This window comes from Gymnoscopelus braueri (assembly GCF_963280865.1).
Source record: "Gymnoscopelus braueri genome assembly, chromosome: 4".
Classification (NCBI taxonomy): domain Eukaryota; kingdom Metazoa; phylum Chordata; class Actinopteri; order Myctophiformes; family Myctophidae; genus Gymnoscopelus; species Gymnoscopelus braueri.
The window spans coordinates 26,170,104-26,194,667 of NC_137605.1; the positions used below are offsets into that span (position 1 = coordinate 26,170,104).

Consider the following 24,564-nt stretch of genomic DNA (forward strand, 5'->3'; position numbering starts at 1 on the left):
GATATCGAAATGGTACAAGCTAGCATGCTGCCCATATTAGATTTTGAAGACAGCCGGTGCAGTTGAATTATTTGGGGAGAACAATATTAAATATTCCTTTGTTAGTTTTACACCATGCATGAGACTGATGTGATGACGAGGGTCCCATTATTCATCATCTGGTCCTGATGGCTGGAACCTTCCCATCCCTGAGGCGTCCCCCATTAATTAAACTGGTAATGAACTTCCTGAACAATGGAACATGTGTCATCAGCAAGTGAGATACGTCCCCATCCATTTCGTAAATCCATTGCAGGATTTACTGGCCACCTGCTGGAACTAGCAACAGAAAAAAAACATCACTTTCTAATCTCCTACTACAATTATGCCTGTTTTATACGTAGTTGCACGTCTCACACCAAAAATAGTGGATCTACAAGCTCCCACCGCAACTATGTATAAATCAAGTGTTAGCCTTTTTAATTTCAGCCAAGAACAAACAATGACACAAAAAACACAACAACCTCAGTTTTAAATGTACAAAGTTGCACAGGTTTTTTTTAATCTGTATTTGAAAATACTCAACAATAAAGATAAGTCAAATCAAACAGTAAGAAGTAATAACAATTAATATCAGCGATAACTAGACATAAAATTAAAACTATTTGTTTTGTTTTTTTACAGAAACACCTGAGGGAAGCAAATAAAATTAAAACTCAGAATAAAACCCCAACTAAATTGTAAAGTAAAAAGAAATAGAATAGAAACAAAGAGAGTCAAAGACGAGCTCACACGTGGTCACTCACATCATCTGTATGTACAGCACATTCTCTCCAACTGCATTGGACAGCAGTGATGATAAAAAATAATGACAAACATGAACACTCCATTCCCATTTCCCCAGTCTGGTCTTAAGAAAGAGATTGCACTAATAGCTTTTAGCATCATGGCAGGACTGGTAGCCATGTAGAAATACACACACAGGTGGGTCTGGTTGCTAAAAAGAAAAAGAAATTCTGCCGCAAGCCATAATCATCTGCTGCTTGGAGACTCCCATCAAAACCATACAGTTTTATACTGTTGGTGAAACAATTCAATTTGTTTTAATATTTTATACTGTTGGTGAAGCAATTCCATTTATTTTGCACTTGACTTAAACTGTACAACCTTACAGTATGCCAATTTTACTTTTGTTTGGCTGTCCCTGATGTCATTAGCAAATGAATTACTCCCCATAAATGCCCAGTGCATCCACCGGAATTGGTAGCTAATGGTGCTATCTTTTTGAGTCCTGGTTAGTGTTTTTGTTATACTCACAGAACTGACATCACATTATGTATGTTATAGTTTAAAAGGCTGGGAGGTTAGATACATGGTTTCCTTGTTGAAAATAGTATACCAGCATACAGTTACAACAAATCTAAAAACAACCTTCATATAATGGGCACACTGTCCAACTTTGTCACCTTTCTTACCACCTCCTAACCGTAAAATTAATTCAAGCTTGTTTCAGCAAGAAACATGACATCAACATTAGTTTGGAGGTGGGTCTGAGAATGACATTTCACAATTGTCTGTACATGTATTAATATCAATTACCATTCAAACCTTCATGTTAGCCTTTCATTTTGCTATCTCTCAAATCTCACCAAAATACATTGTTACTGGAAAAGGGCAAAATAGTAATGCAAAGAAAACTTTGGTCAAAGAGAGTGCACAGAAAGGGAAAAAAATGCATTGACAGGATCATAGGAAATCATGAATCACTTAAGGGGAGTGAATCAACGGAATCAAAAAGCAAAACTCAAGTGGTTCTCTACCTCTCTGTCTCTCTCTCACACACACACACACATTATGGCCCATAGTTCAACCCTCTTCCCATACATTTGGGTCTGTAAGTTATTCTGGTTTCCTCACAGAGGAAAGGAGGAAAGAAAAAAAGGTGCTCTTTTCATAAAAGTCATGTTGGTCTTGATTGTCCACAAAAAAGTGCCAGCAGGAAGTAGTCCTGGCGCAAGGATATACAATCACAGCGTATAACGACAACATCCTTTACTGGAAAGGAATCGAGAGTCCACGAACAGCCCCTTAAGAGGACTCTGAACCTGCATTGTGTGTGAGTGTGTGTGTGTGTGTGTGTGTGTGTGTGTGTGTGTGTGTGTGTGTGTGTGTGTGTGTGTGTGTGTGTGTGTGTGTGTGTGTGTGTGTGTGTGTGTGTGTGTGTGTGTGTGTGTGTCTGCTCGTGTGTGTGTGTGTGTGTGTGTGTGTGTGTGTGTGTGTGTGTGTGTGTGTGTGTGTGTGTGTGTGTGCGTGCGCGAGCGCGTGCATTGTGTGCGTGTAACTGTATCTGCAACTGTTATGAGTCTTGGATGGGTGATGTGTTCAGTCTTAATCAGAGGCTGTCCGGGGGTCCTCCGGCCTGTAGGCAATTCCTGCGGACGACGGGAAGTGGATGGGCTTCTGTGTTGAACACCCAGTCCTCCATTGGCAGGAGGTCATCATCAGAGAACAGCAGGTACAAATACCTGAAACAGCAGTCACAGAAAAACTGAATTACTAGGCGGGTACTTCAATTGTTTCAGTTACAGTACATTGACCATCACATTGCAATCAAAGTGCACTGATGTGGTCAGATTTTCAATGTAGTGGGCTGAGGGACCCACAGGTTTGTTTGTTGTCTCCGCCAGGCCGAAAGGCATGGCGAGAGAGTATGTTTTGCACCCTGTCCGTCCGTCCGTCCGTCCGTGTGTCCGTCCGTCCGTCCGTCCGTCCGTCCGTGTGTCCATCTGTCTGTGAACAGCTAATCTCCGGCACCGTTGGCCCGCTCGGTGCGAAACTGTGCACACACACTCCCTGGATGCCAATTCAGAACCTCTGCCCCAAATTGTTCCCTTGGGCTTGTCATAGCGCCACCAGGAGGCCAATTTGTGCAAAACACATTTTATGATATTACTCCTACACGCAAATCGGTACACAGTATCTCTATAGTCATGTGATCAACACGGATCTGTCCGATTTTCCATTTTCCATCCTGATTGGCTAAGATTGCCTTCCAAAGTTTGCAGGATTGGTTTGTTTTGAACAAAATACCTCAAATCATCAACGCAGTATGCGATTTCCGTGAAATTGTGCACACACATTCCCACTAGGCCGAGGAAGAAATGCCACTTGAAAATGTTCAAATCAGCCTCATGGTGGCGCTATAACAGGCCGATTCGCGTGTTTACCTATAACTGTACCCATCTGTGTGAAACTTTGCACGCACTCTCCCTAGAGGCCAAGGAAGAAACTTTTCCATGGAGAAGGCCGTCGCTCTAAATTTGGTGACGTCAGCGTGCTCCGTGCACAGGCCGGGGGGGGGGGGGAAGGGGGGGAGGGGAGGGGAGGCGGGGACATAGATTGGTGAAGCAATAGGAAGCACCGCACGAATCCGGGCGGCTGGGTTTGGATCCGCCCTTCAAGACCATCGATTGGGCTCGTTCTTTCAGTCTATGAATGCAGTGTCCGATTGCCGTGCAAGGCCTAAGAAGAAATGACGCCCCTTTTCACATTAGCTTATTATAGCGACACCAGGAGGCCACAATAACCTACCTCCGAGGAGCACTTTTTCTAATTTTTTGTGTTTTTTTCCCACACTTTTTGCTACTACTCCTATAGAACATTTACACTAATAGGTACTACACATGCTCTCTGGAGTCATGTGATCAAGATGAATCGGTGAGATTTATCTCATGTCCTGGTGGCTGTACCCCTCTGAGCCCTGGGTAGGCAACCTGACCTGGCGATGATCTGCACTCCTCAGACTTCACTTTTTTAGTTACATTTCTTTTCTAGTTATATTTCTTTTCTATCAAAGTGATCTTTTGTTATAAAAGAGAAACAAGAAATATTCAGGTCTTGCACAACATGGTTCAAAACACATCATGAAGGAAGACCACAGCTTTCAACAGAATATAAGCGGGGACATTTTGCCATCTCCAGCTTTCGTTGACAGAAGAAATGAGGATACAATCTCTTTCAAAGTGCAAGTTGAATCACCCAAAATTGCTCTTCGACACCACAGCGATCAGAGGATATGCTTGAGTGATTTCTTAGCATCCATTCTGATGTGACTGTGCTCAGTGAACTTACCCAAGCACAGAATGGAGATGGATTCCCGCTGTGTGCCGTATTCCACCTTATACGTATCCTATCTAGCATTCTATTCATGATGAAGAGGTCTCTCGCATAGCCATTTGCAGAATGTTATACAGTATATGCCCTGTTCTTAGCGGGAGGTATGATGGGTGTCTGTAGGTGTAGTTGCAGCTCATTCTGATTCTGAGAACAGGAAATAGTACTTACTTGAGAGTCTCTGAGAGGAAGAAGCTCTGCTGCATGTTATCATGACCCACCATTGTGGCATAGACATCACGTATGCCAGAGAAGCCTGACTCCACTCGACAATGCTGCTCCAGGGCCTACGAACAGACAGGGAGGAAAAGGAGAAAAGATTGCCATTGTATTCCCACTCATAGTCTTTGTGGCCAAAATTAGCGCCAGGAAATGGTGTTAATCCTGCACTTGCTGGCTTGTTGACTATGAAAACTTTCTATGAAGCATCAATGACTTATTGATTTATCATTATTCATTTTGTTTCATTAATTTTTGCCCCCACTCATTCATTCCAATAAAAACACATTTTTGTCATAACATAATAATTCACAAATGAGCACAAATTGGACCTTTAGTGGAACTAGGCCTGACCTCAACTAAGTCTACTAGTCGACTGGTTAGTCGCGGGGGTTCCGAGTCGACTGCATGTCTCTTAGTCGAATCTAGTCGGAAAAAAAAAGACTTTTTGGCCAAGTCTACACCTGCAACCACACGTAACTTCCACTTTATTCTTCTTATTCCTCGTCTTTGTATTAGAATTGTTTGTGTTGGAGCGCCTCAGTGCGGCTGCAGAGTTCATGTGCAACCTCTTCCAGAGAGAGATAGAGACACTAGAAACTCTGCTGGAGACACAAAACAAACTGTGTAGACTTGTATTTTGGGCCTAAAAAAAATAATATATATATATATATATATATATATATATATATATATATTAGTCGACTGCCAGTCGACTATTGGCAATTAGTCGCCAATTAGATTCGACTAAACAAATCCTTAGTCGGGGACAAGCCTAAGTGGAACTGAACTGTAGCCATCTCTTGTGTCATAGTTGATTACTTACTATACACATTAAAAGTAGCATTGGTGCATACGGTACAAGTGAGAAGAAACTGGGTATTATTATTATTATTTTCCTAAAGAGGGAAAGGCCATTACCCACCCCTGTGTCAAGGCATGATCTTGAAACAGAGGTTGAAATTCATAATTGGATATGGTCAATCCTCTCAGTTGACTCAATAATAGATGCCATGGCGATGCTAATTCTGACAAGGGCTAATGTGGAGAGGCTGAACTAGCCAAGCGGGCGGATTAGCAAATTATTACCCCTGTTACAAAGGCCTGGTTTATGTGTGCTAATTAACAAAGACCCTGACGTGTTAGTGCGGGATGTGCATGAAGAGAGGCGTGTGCTGTGCCTTCGACCTTTGTGCCCAATAATTAAAGGGCCGTCAAACTTGTCAACTTGATCTCTCCACTTGTGTGCACACTAAATTAATGCTAAATCTATCATGCCAGCCCTCCGCCATTTAACAGGGCTAATGTGATGGCTATTGTCGATTAATATCACTGCCCTCTGCACAACCTTCACCTCGCTTTGGGTGGAATCTCAAGATTTAGTTTCCTTGATTTTGCATTGTTCCATGCAAAATCAAGGAAACTAGTGTAGGGGTAATTGAGGATGTTACATTGGCCTGATAAAGTAGGGGGACATGGACATGAATTAAACAGGGTGTAAAAACAACATTAAGCATGCTTTTTTGTAACAGCATGTGAATACGTCTTATGACTGCATTTCTCTAAGTTAATATCAACACGACGGCTGTATCTCACCTCCACAGCCTCCCAGCCCCACTCCCGATACTTGGGGTCGTGGGTCAGACGCCACATGTACATGTAGCTCTCGATGACCTCCGGCCGCAGGATGTAGTACCTGTCACTCAGTCTGATCGCAGTGGCTTCGGCTCCACTGTCGAATCGGAACGCCTCGGGTCCAAGTTTTGTAGCTGAGAGGGAAAAGTAATGCAGAAGCCCAAAAGAAGCTTAAAACAAGCACATGATGGAAACCCTGCCAAAATCATCAGAGGTAACGAGGACGCTTTCTATTTCAGGCAAAAGAGGCATGTAATCTTTATGCACCAGATCCAGTGTGTTCCGCTAATGTAAACCAACACATTCCTTTAAAGCGAGCAGAATTACCACCTGTGTGTAACATCGCCAAGACACAGAGGCATTTCAATCAGGACCCAAGACATAATTTACATAATTAAGATTAGCCTTGCTCTCAATGTCCTATGGAGCTCTGTCTTATCTTTACGTTTCTCCCTCCCCTTGTCTTCCACAACCTCTTCCGTTATCCACTTCCCTTAATCACTTAAACTCCTATAGTTGTACGTCAAATTGCGAAAATAACCGATGTACAAGCTCACATCTGAGCTTGTGCAGGGGCGACTGATTGCCTCGATCGTCACTCATGGGTCCTTCTTGCCGATCCACACGGTCACGACTTTTTTCTGTTCTGGCCCCACAGTGGTGGAATGAACTCCCCACTGACGTCAGGACAGCAGAGTCACTGCCCATCTTTCGCCGCAGGCTGAAAACCCACCTCTTCAGGAAACACTACCCTTCCTCTCTGCCTGGCCTACTTGTTAACTAGTTGTACGAACGCTTGTTTTATTGTTGTATTGTTTTATTGGATCTTGTTTAGTCGATACACTTATTTGTTTTAGCTCCTGCTCATTTGATTTTGCTATTTTGTCTCATCTGTTTAAGGAAATAGGTAGCTGATATATTGCACTTTTACCTTAGCGCTAGGTATACTCTTGGTTGCTTGTTTTTGCAGAAAATGCACTTTAGACTTCTGGTGATTAGTAGTTTCGTTCCCTACCTATGTTGAATGCACTTATTGTAAGTCGCTTTGGATAAAAGCGTCTGCTAAATGACTGTAATGTAATGTGCATGTGCCATTTTGGCCAAATGTTCAGCTATTATTGCATGCTCAGAATACTGCAGGGACGCTATAGGGTTCATGCGGTTAACGCACGACTGTAGAAAGCCACAGATCGTTGCTGTCGGGCAGAAACCAACTTTTTATGTTTCTAATTGATGTCCTACTTCATCATACAAGAGTGTCGCACAAAAGTAGTGATAATAGCAGATCTACAAGCTCACAACTTGTAGATCAAGTTGTGAGCTTGTAGATATGTTCACTATTTAAAAATGTTTTTAAAATAATATTAAAGGAATGTTTTGGAAATTAAAGGGTTTCCACCCGACAGCAATGAGATATTCACTCCACGATGCAACTAGAATCTTTTTCAAAGGGCCAATTTTTTTTTTACACTTGGGGTCAGTGCAGTGGCATTGCATTACTGCAGCAGCATCACACATTTCAAAACTAGCTTAGATGATTGGGAGTTGTAATTACGACATGTTACATGATGCTGGAAATGTATTGCGGCCCGCCGTGCCTGCCGGGCCCTTTTCTCTGGTTTAGCGTACGTGATGTCAGGGCAAGCCGGCCTTTTAGGAAATTGCACCATGGGAGGGAGTGGGGGTCCTCGTGGTCGCAAAGGGGAGATTGGACTGTGAGTGGCCACATCCGGCTGCGGAAGGAGAATCATCTTGAAATAAAAAAGCTGTCACAGACAGCAGGGCCCCAGGCTAGATGGTCTCATTACTCTGTGTGTGTGTGTGTGTGTGTGTGTGTGTGTGTGTGTGTGTGTGTGTGTGTGTGTGTGTGTGTGTGTGTGTGTGTGTGTGTGTGTGTGTGTGTGTGTGTGTGTGTGTGTGTGTGTAGTGAGGGAGTGTGTGTGTCGAGTGAGTGAGTGAGTGTGTGTCGAGTGAGTGTGTCTATTTGAAATATATGTTTGTGTATACCATATACAGTATATATGGTAGACATATATTGTGTGTGTGTGTGTGTGTGTGTGTGTGTGTGTGTGTGTGTGTGTGTGTGTGTGTGTGTGTGTTTGAGAATGAGAGCAAGTGAGTAAAAGATGTAAACCTATAAATCTATTGTGTGCATGCACTCATTTGTGTGTGTGTGTGTGTGTGTGTGTGTGTGTGTGTGTGTGTGTGTGTGTGTGTGCGTGCGTGTGTGCGTGCGTGCGTGCGTGCGTGCGTGCGTGCGTGCGTGCGTGCGTGCGTGCGTGCGTGTGTGTGTGTGCACCACGACCACACTCCAGTTACTGAAACACTGTCACATATTCTGAATGGCTGCTATGTATATAAGGGAATGTACATTGCTAGGCACGACAGAATTGTTGACTTATTAGTCAAGGACATAAGTTCATACGTTTCTTCATCTGCCAAAACGTATAAGCACTCTTGTGTTTCAACTGCCATGTTCATGTGCAATAATGAAAATGATGCCTTTTCAGATGTCACAGCTAATACACCAGATGTTGTTATTGTTGATGAGGACAGTAGAGAAGTGACCATTTTGGAAGTGGCATGTACATTTGACCACAGCCTGGAAGAGGCATTCCTTACCAAGGTGCTTAAGTACCAACGTCTTAAGGATGCAATTATACAGCTTGGTTACAAATGCAAACTGCTTGTGTTCATATTTGGAAGCCTCGGTAATGTCCACAAATCAGTTGTGAGAGGCCTGCAGATTGCAGGAATGCCTAAGTCAAGAGCTATAAGGCATTGGCAAAATTCTGCTCAGTGTCTGTGATAATTGGCAGTCGCCATATATGGAGGAGGCGATGCTTCCTGTACCCGTGATCTGTATCCTGAAATACTTGTTGCTGAGCTTTGCCAAATTTGTGCATCTACTACCGTTTGTGTTCAAGAATTTCTTGTTAAAATGTGAACGCAAATAAAGATGTTAAATGTGCGTGCGTGCGTGCGTGCGTGCGTGCGTGCGTGCGTGCGTGTGTGCGTGCGTGCGTGCGTGCGTGCGTGTGTGTGTGCGTGTGTGTCGAGTGAGTGAGTGTGTCTATTTGAAAAATATGTGTATGTGTATCCATATAGAGTAGGCTATATATGGTAGACATGTCTTTGTATAATTACAAAGGAAGTGAGGGATAAGTCAAACAGGTGTGTATACAGTAGGTACCTGTAGGTCTGTAGGTTAGTAGGAAGATATCGTCGCTGTCGGGTGAAAACCTTGAATCTCCATATTTCAAATGTTTATGTTTTTTCGTAAATTAATGCCCTACTTCGTCGTATGACGCACATAAGTAGGTATTATACTTTGGTTACTCTGTTACAAGTAAACGGCCTGGATTCAAAATGTTACTCGAGTCACAACACAATGTGATGGATTGTGAGCTTATTTAGCTGTCGGCTATTTTCGCACAGCTGTATGAAAATGACCGATGTATAAACCAGGTCTTAATTGGTTAATGTATGTTTTGTATATAATCTAAATCTGAAGTAACTAGTAAATAAAGCTTTCAAGTAAGCTTTCATCGCGCTTCAACACTCCTGATGCCCTGCGTTTTTCGGCAAGCCCTTGTTTACCGTTGTTTCAGCTAAGCTATTTGTTCGAATAAAGCAGATGACACGACGTTTGAGTAGTGAGTAGCACCTCAATGGCTGATATCCAAAGCACCCCTCGGCTCAAAAGGTGTTCTCTGTGGACACGGCCCCTAATTGTGGTGGAGTAGAAATTTTAAGTATCAAACATTACATATACTCAATGTAAAGTAAAGGTACCTCAGAATTGTACTTAAGTAGGGTACTTGAACAGCCTGAGCCTTTATAGTGTCAGTATTAAAGACAGAGCTAAGTAGAAGCCACTCCACTCTGTAATGCATGCAAGAAGCAAATCTCTTCCCCCCATCCTTCCACTGGCAGCTAATCCAACAGCCTGCTAAGTACCACCCAGTCCCTTTTAATGAGCGGAGAGAAACCTGGCCGACGGCTATGAGAGAGAGAGAGAGAGAGAGAGAGAGAGAGAGAGAGAGAGAGAGAGAGAGAGAGAGAGAGAGAGAGAGAGAGAGAGAGAGAGAGAGAGAAGACTTTAACCGGCGCTGCAAGATCAAAAAAGTATTCTATCAAGGAACCTGTTATGTGATGAGTCACTTTGGCTTATTTGGTGAAAGGAGGACGATGGCACAAACGGCTGAGGTAGAGCGCAAATGCAAATCGCCACTGTCGGCCGGAAACGTTGTATGACCAAAATCGTTAATTTTCAGGAAATGGGAAAAGGAACCCGTGTTCCAGTGGATCCAATGTACTGTAGTTATTATTTAGTGACAAGCTCTTGTTAATGTTTTTCATTGGTTCAATAGGCCTATTTATACATTATTTTTGTTTTAAAAAATAGCAACAAATAGCAGATTTACAAGCTCACAACACGTCGCATCGCAACGTGCTGTGAGCTTGTAGATCGGCTATTTTTGCTACTTGTGTGTGACACTATATAGTATGATGAAGTAGGCCATTCATTTATGAAAAAACATGAAAAGTTGAAATATGGAGACACAAGGTTTCTGCGCGACAGCAACAAAATGTTGGAGAGAGGAAGAAGAAAAAAACAAACTTGTTTCTAATTAGATGTGAAGATTACTCTCGTCCTAGGTGTTGGGGCCATGGACAGATGTCAGAGAGAGGAGGAAGCAATCAAAGGTCCCTTGCCAAAAATCGTGACTTCTTTTAATTATACTTTCCTTTTCTCTGGCTTCTCTCCCTCGCTCTCTCTCTCTCTCTCTCTCTCTCTCTCTCTCTCTCTCTCAGTCTAAACTTCTCATCTGTTTGGTCAATCTCCTGGGCACATCCTGAGAAAACAAGTAGACCCTTATCAAAGCTCTTTGATCTGCCTCCAGCTCCCAGGTTGGTGCCGTAACTCATTTGCCCACAGTCTCACCAAGTCTCTGCCAATCTGTTTATCCACCCGCTCTCCTTTTGTGCTCTCCCTTTTCCCCTTCCCCCGTGTCTTTCCCTCTCTCCTCTCTTCCTCTCCCACCACCCCTGCTCCTGCATCTCCCTCTTCTTTGATTTGAATCACAACAAGGGCATGATTATCGATTTCAAATGGACTGGCACAAGCACTCCCATGCCTGCTGCTGCCTGCCTGCCTGCCTGCAGCTGTGAGATGTTAGCGAATAATTGAGGAGAACTTTAATTCCTCACCAGAGACACATTGGGTTCCGTTGCTCCCCGTTAGACTCATCGTTCGCCTTTTGAGGTTCAGACACTAGGAACCGCTCTCTACTTTATTCAGGGTGAAATTAAAACGCTCAGAGCTCTTTTAATTTACGATATTGCTCTCCCAGACTGCATTTTCGCATATTCGATGCCACCAAATTCTCTCTTAAAAAGACGGACAGTGTGCGGCAGAATGCCAATGAACCGTGAAATTTCATCGCCTTTGTGATGAGCACAGGGGCCAATAATTTGAAAATGCGATTTCATTTCCATCTGAATAGTGGAAAATGTGAACATCATGTTGGGGATGAATTACGATTGCCTTTCCTGGGCGACAGAATCCTTAAAGAAGCTGTAAGGAAGATTACTGGTGAATTGTCCGATATCTAAGTGTGATCAATCAGACACTAATACGCTGGCAGTTCCATTGTGATTCTGCTGAAATGGCCCTTCCACAGTAAAGAATCCAATATCCCTTATATGCATAACACTTTAAATACCGGCTCTTCTAATAATGCTTACCGGAACGGGTGTAGCTCTCGTGACAGGTGTGTGTGATCTCGGCGGCCAGGTCCAAGTAGTGCTGCCTCTTCTCTGGCGCTCCGTCATCCGCCCCGATGCCAACCATGCCCCCGGAGAAGCAGGCCAGGTGGCCCATCTTGTGGTCCAAGATGCCACCCCTCCACTCAGCCATGTAGGTCAGTCCCCCGGGCGACTTCTGCACCAGGTTGGCCTCGATCGCCTGTAGAGAGACAGACAGCCAATGTTCCTGTGCTATTCATATCATATCATACTGATGCTATGCATGTATTCTTGGTAATTGTAGCCAGACGTGCGAGCCAGAAGCCGATTCCTGCCATCTGCTTGCACAGTAAATGTAATATCTTTCCAGATAAGCAATAAGACACAAGAGGGAGCGCTACAGTATATCTTGGTTATTGGCATGGCTGTGCTGCGGCATAGGCACGGCACAAAGCGGAGTATTCATTATGCATGAACCACTTTAGCCTTATTGTGCTATTTATATATTGTATATTTATTGTTATATACAATGTATATATTATTATAATGACACGACCAAACTAGGGACGCCAGGATGAAAGTGGCTAATATGTTTACCGTTGTTACATTTATACTATATTTATTGATAGACTGTTTATGATAAGCCATTAATTCAGAGACCCAATGCATATACAGTATATTGTGTGAGGGCGCTATCCCGCTTTTTACATTGGAAATCCCATAGGGGAATCTTAGATCACGTCATATAAGAAATGTGTTCCAAAAATAAACAAATCAGCCGGACGATTTTACTCATATGGATATGAAGCATTAGTAAGTACTAATGTATCCAAAGAAAACATTCTCCAAATACAGACGTTATCGAATGTAACTCAATATCATCAATAAACGACACAGAGTCACATACCTGACAATACCTGATTTGTTTATTTTATGACACCTAAATTTCGCCCCTGCATGCGATCAATAAAGGTTTATCTTAACTTACTCATCTTATCCTGTATACGGCTAGGTTTATCACAACTTCCACTGATACTTTAGACTGGAAATGTCCTCCTACTGGTTAGTTTTGCATGGGTTTTCTTGTTGGACTGTCACCACAGTAGATCCCAATGAAAATTCTCTTTTTGAACTAATGACATAATAATTTATACCAATACATACTACTTATAATTGCCGATGTACTATTCTTTTTTTAAATCACATTCCCAGCCTTTATTTAACTTGGGTAAGAGGAGTGATAAAAGGACCAAGAGGCTAATAAGTAATTGGTCTGCTGCTGTATTACCCCAAGGCATTACATGTTAGCTGACCAATCAATGGAAGCTAAAGTCACATCTCCCCGTGAGGTTAAAGGAAGTATAACCAATCAGCACAGCCAAAGTGGCAAAGCGGGCAGAATGGACACAGCAATGCTCAACCTAGAGCTTTGGCTACGGAGGACAGAAAGATTAGATTAAAGGAAACACGGTTGCTTAGTAGTTTAGTAGAATTCATGTTTGGGGAGACACTGGAATTTATCCAGCAAAAATAGGCGGAAGATTTTGTAGATCGGCGATTTTCGCCAAAAGGTTTTTTTTCATGGAGGGAAAAAAGAGATGGCCAAGTATAGATACCAGTGGGCCACCAGTCAATAAAGTACATAGGATTTAAATGGTTTATTAACCCATTAAAACCGGGAATGCATCTGTGTAACCACTTAAACCATTATTTTATACTTGGGCTATTCAAAAATAGCAGATATACACGCTGGAAGACCTGATATTTTTGAAAATGTGTGCAAATCTTTGCTTCTGCGGGTACCTGGAACAAAATATTTTCAGATGGGGGTCGGTCGGCGGCCAAATACAATTTTGGAGGTCCTTGACATGAAAAAGTTTGAGAACCACTGATCCAGCAACATACGTTTTTCAGAAAACTGTGGATTTAGAAGATATTTTGTAGAATCGGAACCTCAGGCCTTAATGGGTTAAATAGGTTTGGCTGCTGAAAGAAGTTATCATCCACGTCATATCTGTTGCCTTTTTCACAAGGCAGTGAAGACGAGGTGGTGGAGCACTGAAAATACTCCAAAATTCCCACAGGACTTTAGAGGGTAAACTCAAAGTGTTAATTAAAAGCTATTTTCTTGTTGTCTCTGTGAATAAATAAAGTGTACTGTATGTGTATGTGATAAACAAATGCAGCAATTGTATTAGGCTATCCGACCTTGGGCAAAGCATTCCTTGCATTCCTCTGTCTGATACAGTATCCCTGCCCTCGGTTGGATACGCACGGGTACTCATTTATATTTACAGCATGCATACACATAGACAGAACTGAGAATAAAAGTGTGCAATTGAAAAAGAACGGGACCACAATTTTCACTGTGTGCTCCTGAGGGTGTCTTTACAGTATTATGATCTATCTGAACCTAGTGTATGAAGTGTATGAACTGTTTGTTCATACTGTACGTCTATGCACATGGGAGATAAGCCTAACATACCTCTTTTGCTTTGAATGTCTGGATCTATGTATGAAATAATTAATGTATAGCTGAGCTCAATTGAAGTCAGGCATCATTAAGATGCCTATATCCCGGGAAAGGGAGGTCCAGTTCAAACCCTTTGAAAATAACTGACTGCAAAGAAGAATCGTGGAAGGAGTTTTTTCCCCCCCATTTTGTCTTAAATGTGCATATTGATGTATTGTGCATTTTTATCTCCTTGGAGCAATGTCTCCTGCCAGACTTTTGCTTTGTGCTCACCCACTGTTTACCCTCTTTTTCCTTTAGAGGAGAGAACAGAGAAGGACATCTCTCCGGATCGATTCCCAATGACTCAACATTCTCCGCTCTGTCTCTCATCCTTATTGTGTTTGGCTAGCACCTTATTTAGCATTTGAAGAGAGAGTTACGATTGACAGCATCAATGGCTCAAAAAATGCTGATGTTCAGAAGTGAAACGTGTTGCGCGCCTCTTCAGACTTTCACAAGTCTTTCACTACAACTTTGTAAAGGTCACTTTCAAGACCACCCGGTCCCTAGGTGCATAAACTACCTTAAGTTTCAAACTTAAAGGAGTAGTTCACCCAAAAGATTACTTATTTTCTATCAATTACTCACCCAATGAAGCCTTGAATTCATGGAGATTTTTTTGTTTTTGTCGCATTACGCCAATAATTTGATGACCGGCGGAGTCTCCAGTAGATTAAAAAAAACGTATTTTTTTTATAATTGGCTTAAGAATGCGACACAAACTAAAAAATCTCCATGAATTCAAGGCTTCATGAGGTGTGTAATTGATAGAAAATAAGTCATTCTTTGGGTGAACTACTAAGGTTGTCCCTAAAGGAAAATATTTCCCTTAGCTAAGAACTACATTTAGGAGCGTTGCATAAAGCCTTTATGTTGTCTCCTTACCTACACGTTTAGACTAAGGCTTTCATGGTACAGTAGTTACTGTTATAATAGGCAAATGTGCACTTCAGTTACCATGGTTACATTTAATTGGCTGGGGCAAAAAGTTACGCTTCACTCACGTCATCATCTTTTAAAAAGTGATAGCATTATTGTCAGTGTTAGTTATAGCTTCTGAACAAAGAGAATACAAAAAGAAAAGGAAAGAAACTAGTTTGGCGTTCAAGGTCCTGTTCAAGTTCTGTAGAGATTTTGAAGAATGTGTCTTGGTATATCCTCCTATTCTTCAATCACCATAAATTCAGCCATTGTCTTATCTTCCACCAATTATTTCACTTTTTAAGTCCCTATCCCCATATCCCCTAGTGTGGTTTAAATCCACAGAAAAACCATCCCTGTTCAATAAATGTACATACTTGATCAAGTGTTATTCTACCTCCAAAAACCTCCCTAAAGGAGATTTATAGCACCTTTATATTGCTCTACTGTATGTTTGCCCTCATTTGGTATTCCAGTATCTACAGTATGGTAAATTTATACATTTGATCACCCTTTGAACAGAGGTTTTGTATCACTCAACGGCCCTGCATACTTCCTCATTGACAAATGCATTTAAATGTTGTATTAATGAGGCTCTGATTGACATTCGGCATGTGACAACCTGTCCAAGTTGCATGCCCTGTGTCAAACCTGGACTCAACAAGTTAACAAAAAAAAAAAGAAGATTTTCAGTGGGCCTTTAAGACCGGTCGTCTAGCAACGCATAGGGGAAAACAGAAGCAAGTATTTAACCCATTTAGACCTGAGGCCGATTCTAAAAACGCCCTCTAAATCCTGACCTAAGTTTTCTGAAAAACTTCAAATATTTATTCAAAAATGTAAAAACAATTATGTTGCTATATACTGTACAAAGCAACAGGAACCCCAAAAGGGGTTCCCGTCCTGAAAGGTATAGTTACAAAAAGGGGTTCCCGCCCAAAATGGGTTAATGGCAAACATTAGAGATCAAAGGGTTTCCCCTTCAAACATCCTCAGGAAATCACTGCACCTTTTTAAGGCATACTTAGATGCAAATTTAAGAGCAAGTGGTTTCATGCAACTGGGCACAAACGAGAAATAGAGGAAGAACTACTAAACATGGGATTTCATACTGCTGTTTATTAACAAACTGCTCCTGTGGATTGGCACAGTGGTACAAAAAAAAATAGGCTACTCAACTCTGAGATAATGCCTATCACCAAGCGATGGGTACCCTATCTCGCTCATTCCTACATACTCACTATAATCAGTGTTTTTTAGAGATAAGATTGTCCCTGAAACAAATATGATAAAAACAAAAATAATAAAAACATTAAAATAAACATCACATGAGGAGCAGACGGGCAATTATACCAATTAACTACAGAATGAACGCTAATGAACATGATGATGTTCCATTCAAACATTCCTTGAGGGCTGAAACCAATGAGTTTCATCCTTGTTAGCTGTTATCTGCTATAATCATGGTGTAGAATAATTGGAAAATGTCCATCCAACACAGTTCTAATTAGTAATCTGACTTGATTTGAATATCAAAGTTAATTAATGTGTCCTGTGCCTACACCTGGGATCCCTGTACATACAGTACATGTAGTATGTCTAAAGGCAATGACACACCAACTTGGTGACTGATCAGGTTGCTTCACGTTGCCTCATATCTCCGGTAAAACCCGTACTAGAAGACGTCCATAGCCATTATCATTTAAACACCAGGTTACAGGGGTTTTGTGAATGACTGTAATTAGTAGTTTTGCCTCCCGCTTGACCCAATGAGGACAAAGGAAATATCAGCATAGTTATTATGGATTGCAATGTGTGTGTGTGTGTGTGTGTGTGTGTGTGTGTGTGTGTGTGTGTGTGTGTGTGTGTGTGTGTGTGTGTGTGTGTGTGTGTGTGTGTGTGTGTGTGTGTGTGTCAGGGCGGGGTTCAAAGTGGTTGTAATGGCCCCTTTGAACGTGTGCACTCAAATACACATGCTTTAAATGTGCACGTGTCTTACCTGATGTGATTGCATATGGATATCACATTTCCCCGTCTAGTCACAAAGCTAATAATGGTTCAGACTCCCAGGAACCTCCTCTGGCCTGATAATGTCTTCTTCCATCTATCTGCTCACACTGGGGCCAGTTGTGCCAATAAAAATGAACCCATGGTTCTGTGATGCGCGTCGGATGACAGCGTCTACCAAATAGTATATGTTTACATGCTATATTCCATGGCTAATTTCCACTGAACTCCATCCACTAGTTCTCTCCTTCCCCCGACACTAAGAGCAGCCTGTCTCTGTGTACAATATAAGATTACAGTTTGCCTACCTCCAGCGCACTGTAGTACATCTTTTTAGCTTCCTCGTCCGTCTTGTCTGACATCAGATAGGATTTGATCAGATACTCGTAGAAGCTGTCCCCCAGGCCTCCGATGGAAACGTGATCTAGGAAGGGAAAGGGAGCGGTGTGGGTAGTGGTTAAACCGAACTCTTTCACGAAACCTATTATTCTACAGTCTTGCCGTCATAGTGGCTGATGAGACATTGTCTCTAGATTGTTGGAATTGCATCAGGCTATGTAAACATGGACTTTAGTTTTAACGGGTGAGGGTGGCCATGTTTTTGGTACGTCATACTACATTTGGTAGCACTTCGCGTTCACACGTACTTCACAATGCTTTAATACAAAAATACAGAAAATAAAATGTCCATACCGTATGCAGCCATTATAGAAATACACTTTTTGCTGCATGCTTAATTAACTAGTGCTGCACACTGGTCCATCATCAAGATGGTTAGCAGAAAACAAATTCCTTCAATGGTGAGAGCATTGAATGCCAGTCACTACTGGGCTGTGTACATGTTAACATGTCTTTTGTTGTTGTTTTATTTCTTGTCTGTTGTTAAATTCTGTGCAGTACTAATGCCCAAATATAATAGGATAAATGCATGAAGCAGCGGTATATGTTCTCAGTTTGTGTTCACATGTACACTAATACACAGATTACTGGGTATAAGGTCACAGCAATAAGTCGAATGAGCATACAGTAGTACTACAGTAGTTACTGGATTACAATAACCTGGGTTTACATGTTTTACTCAAAAGCCGGGTCTGTTGAAGTTTTTCTGTTTTACAGCTACTGTATATATTCAGACATGTGCACATTAAGAAATCTGACGTTGAGAAATCTCAGCGTTTACATGATAATTTCAATAACCAGAGTATTGTCTTAATCGGCGTATTATTGTGCATGTACTGTAAGAGCACTCAATGTGAACATATGCATGGCATACACCACAGCATGTCCTTGGTTCTTGCAGTCTTCATTGTCTTGACACTCTACTGGATAACCTGTTCTGTTCATGTGCTTTGCAAACCCACGCTCTTTCAATACAGAGGTGGCAGTCTGAAAACAGTTAGAAAGTTTGTGCAAAAATCCATTATTACATAACACACTCAAAACCCGTCGCTGGGAATCGAAAACAAGGCAGGTGGGCGTTGATTTTCCCCTCCTGCTCTGTGTTAGACTGAATTCCACTTCAACAGGCTGAATGTGATATTGGAGTGGGGGTGTCAGGTGTGCATGGATCGCCATCCACCCACACGCACGCATTCATAACCATGCAGAACATACATTGACACACTCCCCTGCAAGGTTATCAGAGGGAACTTTATGTTTGTCCTTCACAAAGGCAGACAGAAAGACGGAGAGCTTTGAAGCCAATGCTTTGTGCCCATCGCTGATGATTAAAAAACCTGCAGTTTGCTGCCGATACTTTCTTTGTTTCCCTTGTCTCTGCTATTTATCTCGCTGGCTTCAGTACACAGTCACCTACAACAACAATTAGCTCCCATAATCTTATTCTAGATTAGTATTGCGGCCAGTCCTTGTTTCTCTCTCCTCCTTTCAGGTGAAATGGAAGATTCAATTTCCCCAGGTAATTGGATTCATTATCATTTTAATAACCCTCATACTGCAGTCACTATAATCTTGCTATTAAAAATGAAAAGGAATGGACAGATGGCTGGAAGACTTGTGGGAGGGGGGGGGGCGCTTCTACACAACAAAGTTGGAAAAGTGAGGCTCAAGGACTCCCATTGAGTGCTGAAGTCACTGTAGAATTTCATAAATGGAAAATATCGAAAATAAGCAGTGCTTCATAAGGTGATATTAATGGGCTGCTCTTGTCATCTTGGGTCAAATGGCTGGCCATACTGTCACACTGATCTGGACCGGCTTTTCCAGCACAGACAAAGTGTGCATATACAACAAACAAAGTACTGTACTTACGCTGGACCCAGTTGCCACTGACTGGACTGAGAAAATTGGGGTAGAGACCATGGGGCTTTTCAATCTTATTCAGCACCTTTCTGATGTTCATCACCTACAGAGACACCATGAGAGAACCACAGAACATGAGCGTCGAATTTCATCATTAGATTTTTATTGTATCACTGCCTCAGGGCTAAAACAAAACAAAAACATTACACGCTGTTAAGTACTATTAAATGTTCCCTTGACGTTCAACACAATCAAATCAATAGATCCCAATGCATCCTTAAACATTCAGCAAAACGGTTTCATTGCTACAGTTTCCAGAATATACTGCATTTAACACAGTCATTGTGGCCCACCTTTTCTGTGTATATGGGGTTGCCAGTGAGCTCAGATAGGTGTATAAACTCAAGGTGCAGGGTCCCAAACTCAGCCAGGATGCTGCTCCCAGCGGACGCCCACCCCCAACTCCAACTGGTGCCACTGCAACAGAAACCAAACCACACCAAGTGAGTACCATAAACACACACGCATGATTTTGTAGGCCTGATTTGTTACGAAAATATATATGGGATGTTGCCACAGTGGTTAGAGAGGTTAAGAAAAAAGCAACAGGTTTGACTCCTGCAGAATGTGTATCATATGCAAATAAATGACAGTGTGTGCTATGGTGAGAGAAAACCCGAGTCGGCAGAGGCAAACACTTGACATACTGTAAGAGCGGCTCAACTTATTACAGTGCATTGCGGTACAGTACGTCATGTAGCTACTAGAGAGGGAAGTGTTTTACAGTCATTTCTGATTTCATAAGACACTTCTCCAATAGCGGCAATATTACTTGTAGATATTTATAGTAGACCGCCTCGCACAGAAACAGTTGATCCATCCACTTGATCCATGGGCTGCTTTTAGGGACAACTCACACAGATATTGCATTGTTCATCACACTGTCTGCAGTGAGTGCCACAGCTGGGGGAAGAAGCTACTCAGTCAGTACTCAAGACGCTGCTTAAAGCACCGTAAGAGTGGTAGCAGAGCTGAGCAGACTTGGGCGAGAGAAGTGCTTGCTTTTTCAGATGGCGATCGATAACCATCTACATCTCCAGAGAGCTGGAAAAGGCATTAGGCACACCTGTCCAGGGCATATTGATCTATTTTAACTTTTGGCTATTGCCAGTTGCAGTTTCAAACACTTACTTTCGATTCAACTAAGGCCTGCAATACAATTAATTGTTCAGATTTATTTCCTCAGTTCTCTGACGATGATAGCAAACACTATGAAAATATAGTATAGATTAAAAATATATAAATAAGTGGGCTAATATAAATAAGTATAAATAAAAATGAATAAGTAAAATGTATCATTAATAAATATAAATATAGATGTATATGTATGATATACAGTCTGTCACCAGTAATATCAACATACTGTCTGTAAGTTTAACCCATTAAAACCATGCAGGAAAGTCATTTTAGATTTTAGCTATGTATGTATAGCAACATAAGTTTTTCAGAAAACTCTTAGGATTTAGAACAGTGGTTTAGAACAGTGGTTCTCAAAAATAGATATACAAGCTCACAGCACGTCACTTTGTGCCACACTGCGAGCTTTGAAAAATCAAAACAACATTTTTTTTTTTTTTTAACACAAACGTTCTCTTCTGGGGGTCCCTGGCTACAAAACATTTCCAGATGGGGGTCCGCAGCCAAATACATATCATTTTGGGGGTCCTTGGCATGAAAACGTTCGGCCTCAGGTCTCGATGGGTTAAGAGGAGGGATGAAAGCAGGGAGAAAGCATGCGGTGGGGGGCGGTGGGGGGGGGGGTGTACACAGGGGGAATTAAAGCGTTTGTAAATCATACGAATGCACACTCATCAGAGTGGCATCGATCGGCACGTTATTATATCGAGAGATTTTTTGAGACATTGATATATTAAAAATGTAATTTTTGCTCCCCAAACACTGGCACTGTGCACTGGCTTGCTCAGGGAGGCAGGAGGTATTCCCCCCCCCCCCCCCCCATAGTTTTTATGCTGAGGCAGCACTTACTGTCAGGCAGCATACCGCCCCCCCCCCAACAGCCCCCTAGGGAGTAAACAGTGAATGCTCATCGGTGGCAGGCAGTTCAGTGTCTTGCTCAGGGACACTTTGGACACGCAGCCAGGAGAAGCCGGAGGTCGAACTGGCTATACCTTCCGGTCTACTCCTCTTGAGCTACTGCCGCTCCTGACAGTAGCTGTCAGGAGCTTCTGTCAGGGCTACAAAATAACAAACACAGTTGACTGAGAGAGCCCAAAAATGGACTTTTAACCCATTCAATCCGGGAACACATCTCTGTCATTTTAGATTTCTTTGGCAATTCAAAAATAGCAGATCTACAAGCTCATAGCGCGGCACCGAGTGCCGTGCTATGAGCTTGTAGATCTGCTATTTTGGAAAAATCGTGAAAATATATATATAATATATATTTAAATATATATTTTGTTATGTATATATTTTAAATGAACAACACATTTTCACAATTTTTCTAAAATAGCAGATCTACAAGCTCACAGCGCGGCACCGAGTGCCAAAGAAATCTAAAATGACAGAGACGCGTCCCCGGATTGAATGGGTTAAATCGTTGACAGAAACCTTGTATGTCCAAAACTTTTACTTTTCAGAAAATGAAAAAAAAAGAAGCTGTGTTCCAATCGATCCAATGCGGCTATTATTTAGTCACAAGCTCTTGCTAATATTTTTGGTTCGATATTTATGAAACCCACAGACATGCTTAAACACTTTCGCGTCGCAACGCGTTGTCAGCTTGTAGATCTGCTATTTTCAGAGAGCAACACCCGAGCGCAACCAAACATAAAATGAATTGTCTTTTAGTTCTACTGCATCTCTTCTCCATTAGTCCCTCCCTAACATTTTAGTCTAGGTTTTATCTGTTGACGAAATTGTCAATATAGTTTTAGTCATCAGAGCTTATTTTGTATTTCGTTTTTATTTTGTTTTCGTCAGTGAAAAAAGGTAGTCGACGAAATCAACACTGCTTCCAACACTGCTCAGTGTGGGCCCTATCAGCTCACTGGCTTGCCTTTAGCTCACTCGGTCACGCCTGACGAGCCTCAACGCCTCGCTGTCGGCGCACCTGATTCAAAAAGTCACGCATTTGCTGTAAAACGCAGGGCATCGAGAGAATGTCTGTGTGTTTCTTTGTCTGTGTGTTTTGCGCTTGCACACCTGCCCGCCTGTATCTCAGTGGTGGAAAGTAACTGAGTACATAGTACTCAAGCACTGTACGTAAGTACACTTTTGAGGTGTTTGAGTTAATTGAGTATTTCCAATTTTCAATACTTTTACTTCTACTCCATTACATCTCAGGGGCAAATATTGTACTTTTACTCCATTACAATTATTTGACAGCTTTAGTTACTAGTTACTTTGTAGATTTTGATTATGAATACAAAATATACATTAACCACTTCAGCCCTATACTTCAGCTATTCAGATCTACAAGCTCACAATGCGTCGCATCAGCTATTTTCAAACTTTTTTTAGCGGTGCCAGCCGCTCTACATTTGACCGTGTGTGTTTGCGTGTCCGTCCATCCGAGCCCGGCATAAGCAGCTGCGGCTGATTAAACACAAACAGGACACAGTGCAACACATGCGCCACTTAAAGGCGCGCACACACACACACACACACACACACACACACACACACACACACACAAACACACACACACACACAAATTAAAAGTAAATAGAGTACAAATATTTAAAAGTAAATACCTTGAGTAAAAATACTTAAGAGTACTTATATTGAGTAAAAATACTTAAAAGTACTCAAAATGAGTAAAAATACTTAAAAGTTTTAAAAAATAGTAAAAATACTTAAAAGTTGAAAATAATAGTAAAAATACTTAAAAGTTGATAAAAATGAGTAAAAACTACTTTAAAGTAAATAAAGTGACTAAAAATAATTTAAAGTAAATACCTTGAGTAAAAATACTTAAGAGTACTTATATTGAGTAAAAATACTTAAAAGTACTCAAAATGAGTAAAAATACTTAAAGGTTGTTAACACATTGGGTGCCAGAGGTTTATTAAAATATTATACGTTGAGTGCCTGCATTTCTTCCATCCACTTGCGTTATATGTTTCGTGCTGTGAGAAGCCCAGACGCGGAAGTGCATGTAAACAAAGCGTGCGTGCAAGACGGCGGAGGGTCCCGACTAACGCCTGGAACAATAATATTTCCAACGCGACCCTCCATTGCAGCGTGATCGCCGATCGAAAACGGCTCGTTTCCACCACATTAAAAAGAAATGGAGATATTAAGCTTTTAGTCAAGGAGATAACATTGAAAACGCCGACCGGAAGGATTTTTGACATGGAGCCAGATCCAGCCTCTTCTTCTCAGAAACTCCTTGGGTGATGTCAAAGTTTCGTTTTAGCGCCCCACGTGGCCCACATGTATAAAAATAGAATTGGGTCAAAAACGGTCCGGACCGTTTTCGGCACTTCTCGTTTGGACCCTCAAAAACGGTCCGGACCGTTTTTGGCATTCAATGTGTTAAAATTAGCAAAAATACTTAAACATAGTTAAAATGAGTAATTATACTTAAAAGTTGATAAAAACTGTACAAATACTCTTTTAGTACCGCCTCAATACCAGCACCCACACATCAAATAGAGTAGTACCGTCTAAATGCCAGCGCCCACCTGATTTTTTTTTTGTTTCCCAGGGACCCCCCAGAAGCAAAGATTTGAGTTAAAAATGTTCGCCTTAAAACAATATATTCAAAGATATGCACACATTTTCAAGATTTTTCAAAAAATAGCAGATCTACAAGCTCATAGCGTGGCACTTGCTAGTATTAACTAATTTCACCATATATGACCACTGTGCAATTCTAGTGATTGAATTAATATCACTCAACCTCAAATAGGATTTAGTTGTACCGGGCAACGGCGAGCTTTTTGTGACGTCACGATTTCACATATCAAAGTGTCGAAGTAATAACACATTTATTCAAGACACAAACAATCAGCGTAGCCGTGAAGACACTTAGCAAGTCAAACAGATTACAGCCCAAACAGGCCTGTGATTGAAGG

General features: G+C 41.7%; 1 protein-coding gene across 2 annotated transcripts in view; it reads right to left on the reverse strand.

The window, feature by feature from the left end:
• Positions 1-504: 504 nt before the first annotated feature.
• LOC308084356 (mannosyl-oligosaccharide 1,2-alpha-mannosidase IA) overlaps positions 505-24,564 on the reverse strand; it is a 223,778-nt gene continuing 199,718 nt past the window's right edge. The window contains exons 6-12 of one of the 2 annotated variants that reach the window (XM_080426971.1): positions 19,816-19,942; positions 19,472-19,565; positions 17,509-17,624; positions 11,758-11,977; positions 5,968-6,140; positions 4,324-4,439; positions 505-2,504 (exon numbers count right to left, since the gene is read on the reverse strand). In XM_080426971.1, the coding sequence (XP_080283097.1) occupies positions 2,372-2,504; positions 4,324-4,439; positions 5,968-6,140; positions 11,758-11,977; positions 17,509-17,624; positions 19,472-19,565; positions 19,816-19,942 (979 nt within the window). In that variant the 3' untranslated portion in view covers positions 505-2,371. The remainder of the gene's footprint in view (positions 2,505-4,323; positions 4,440-5,967; positions 6,141-11,757; positions 11,978-17,508; positions 17,625-19,471; positions 19,566-19,815; positions 19,943-24,564) is intronic. The other variant, XM_080426972.1, reaches the window with a different exon arrangement.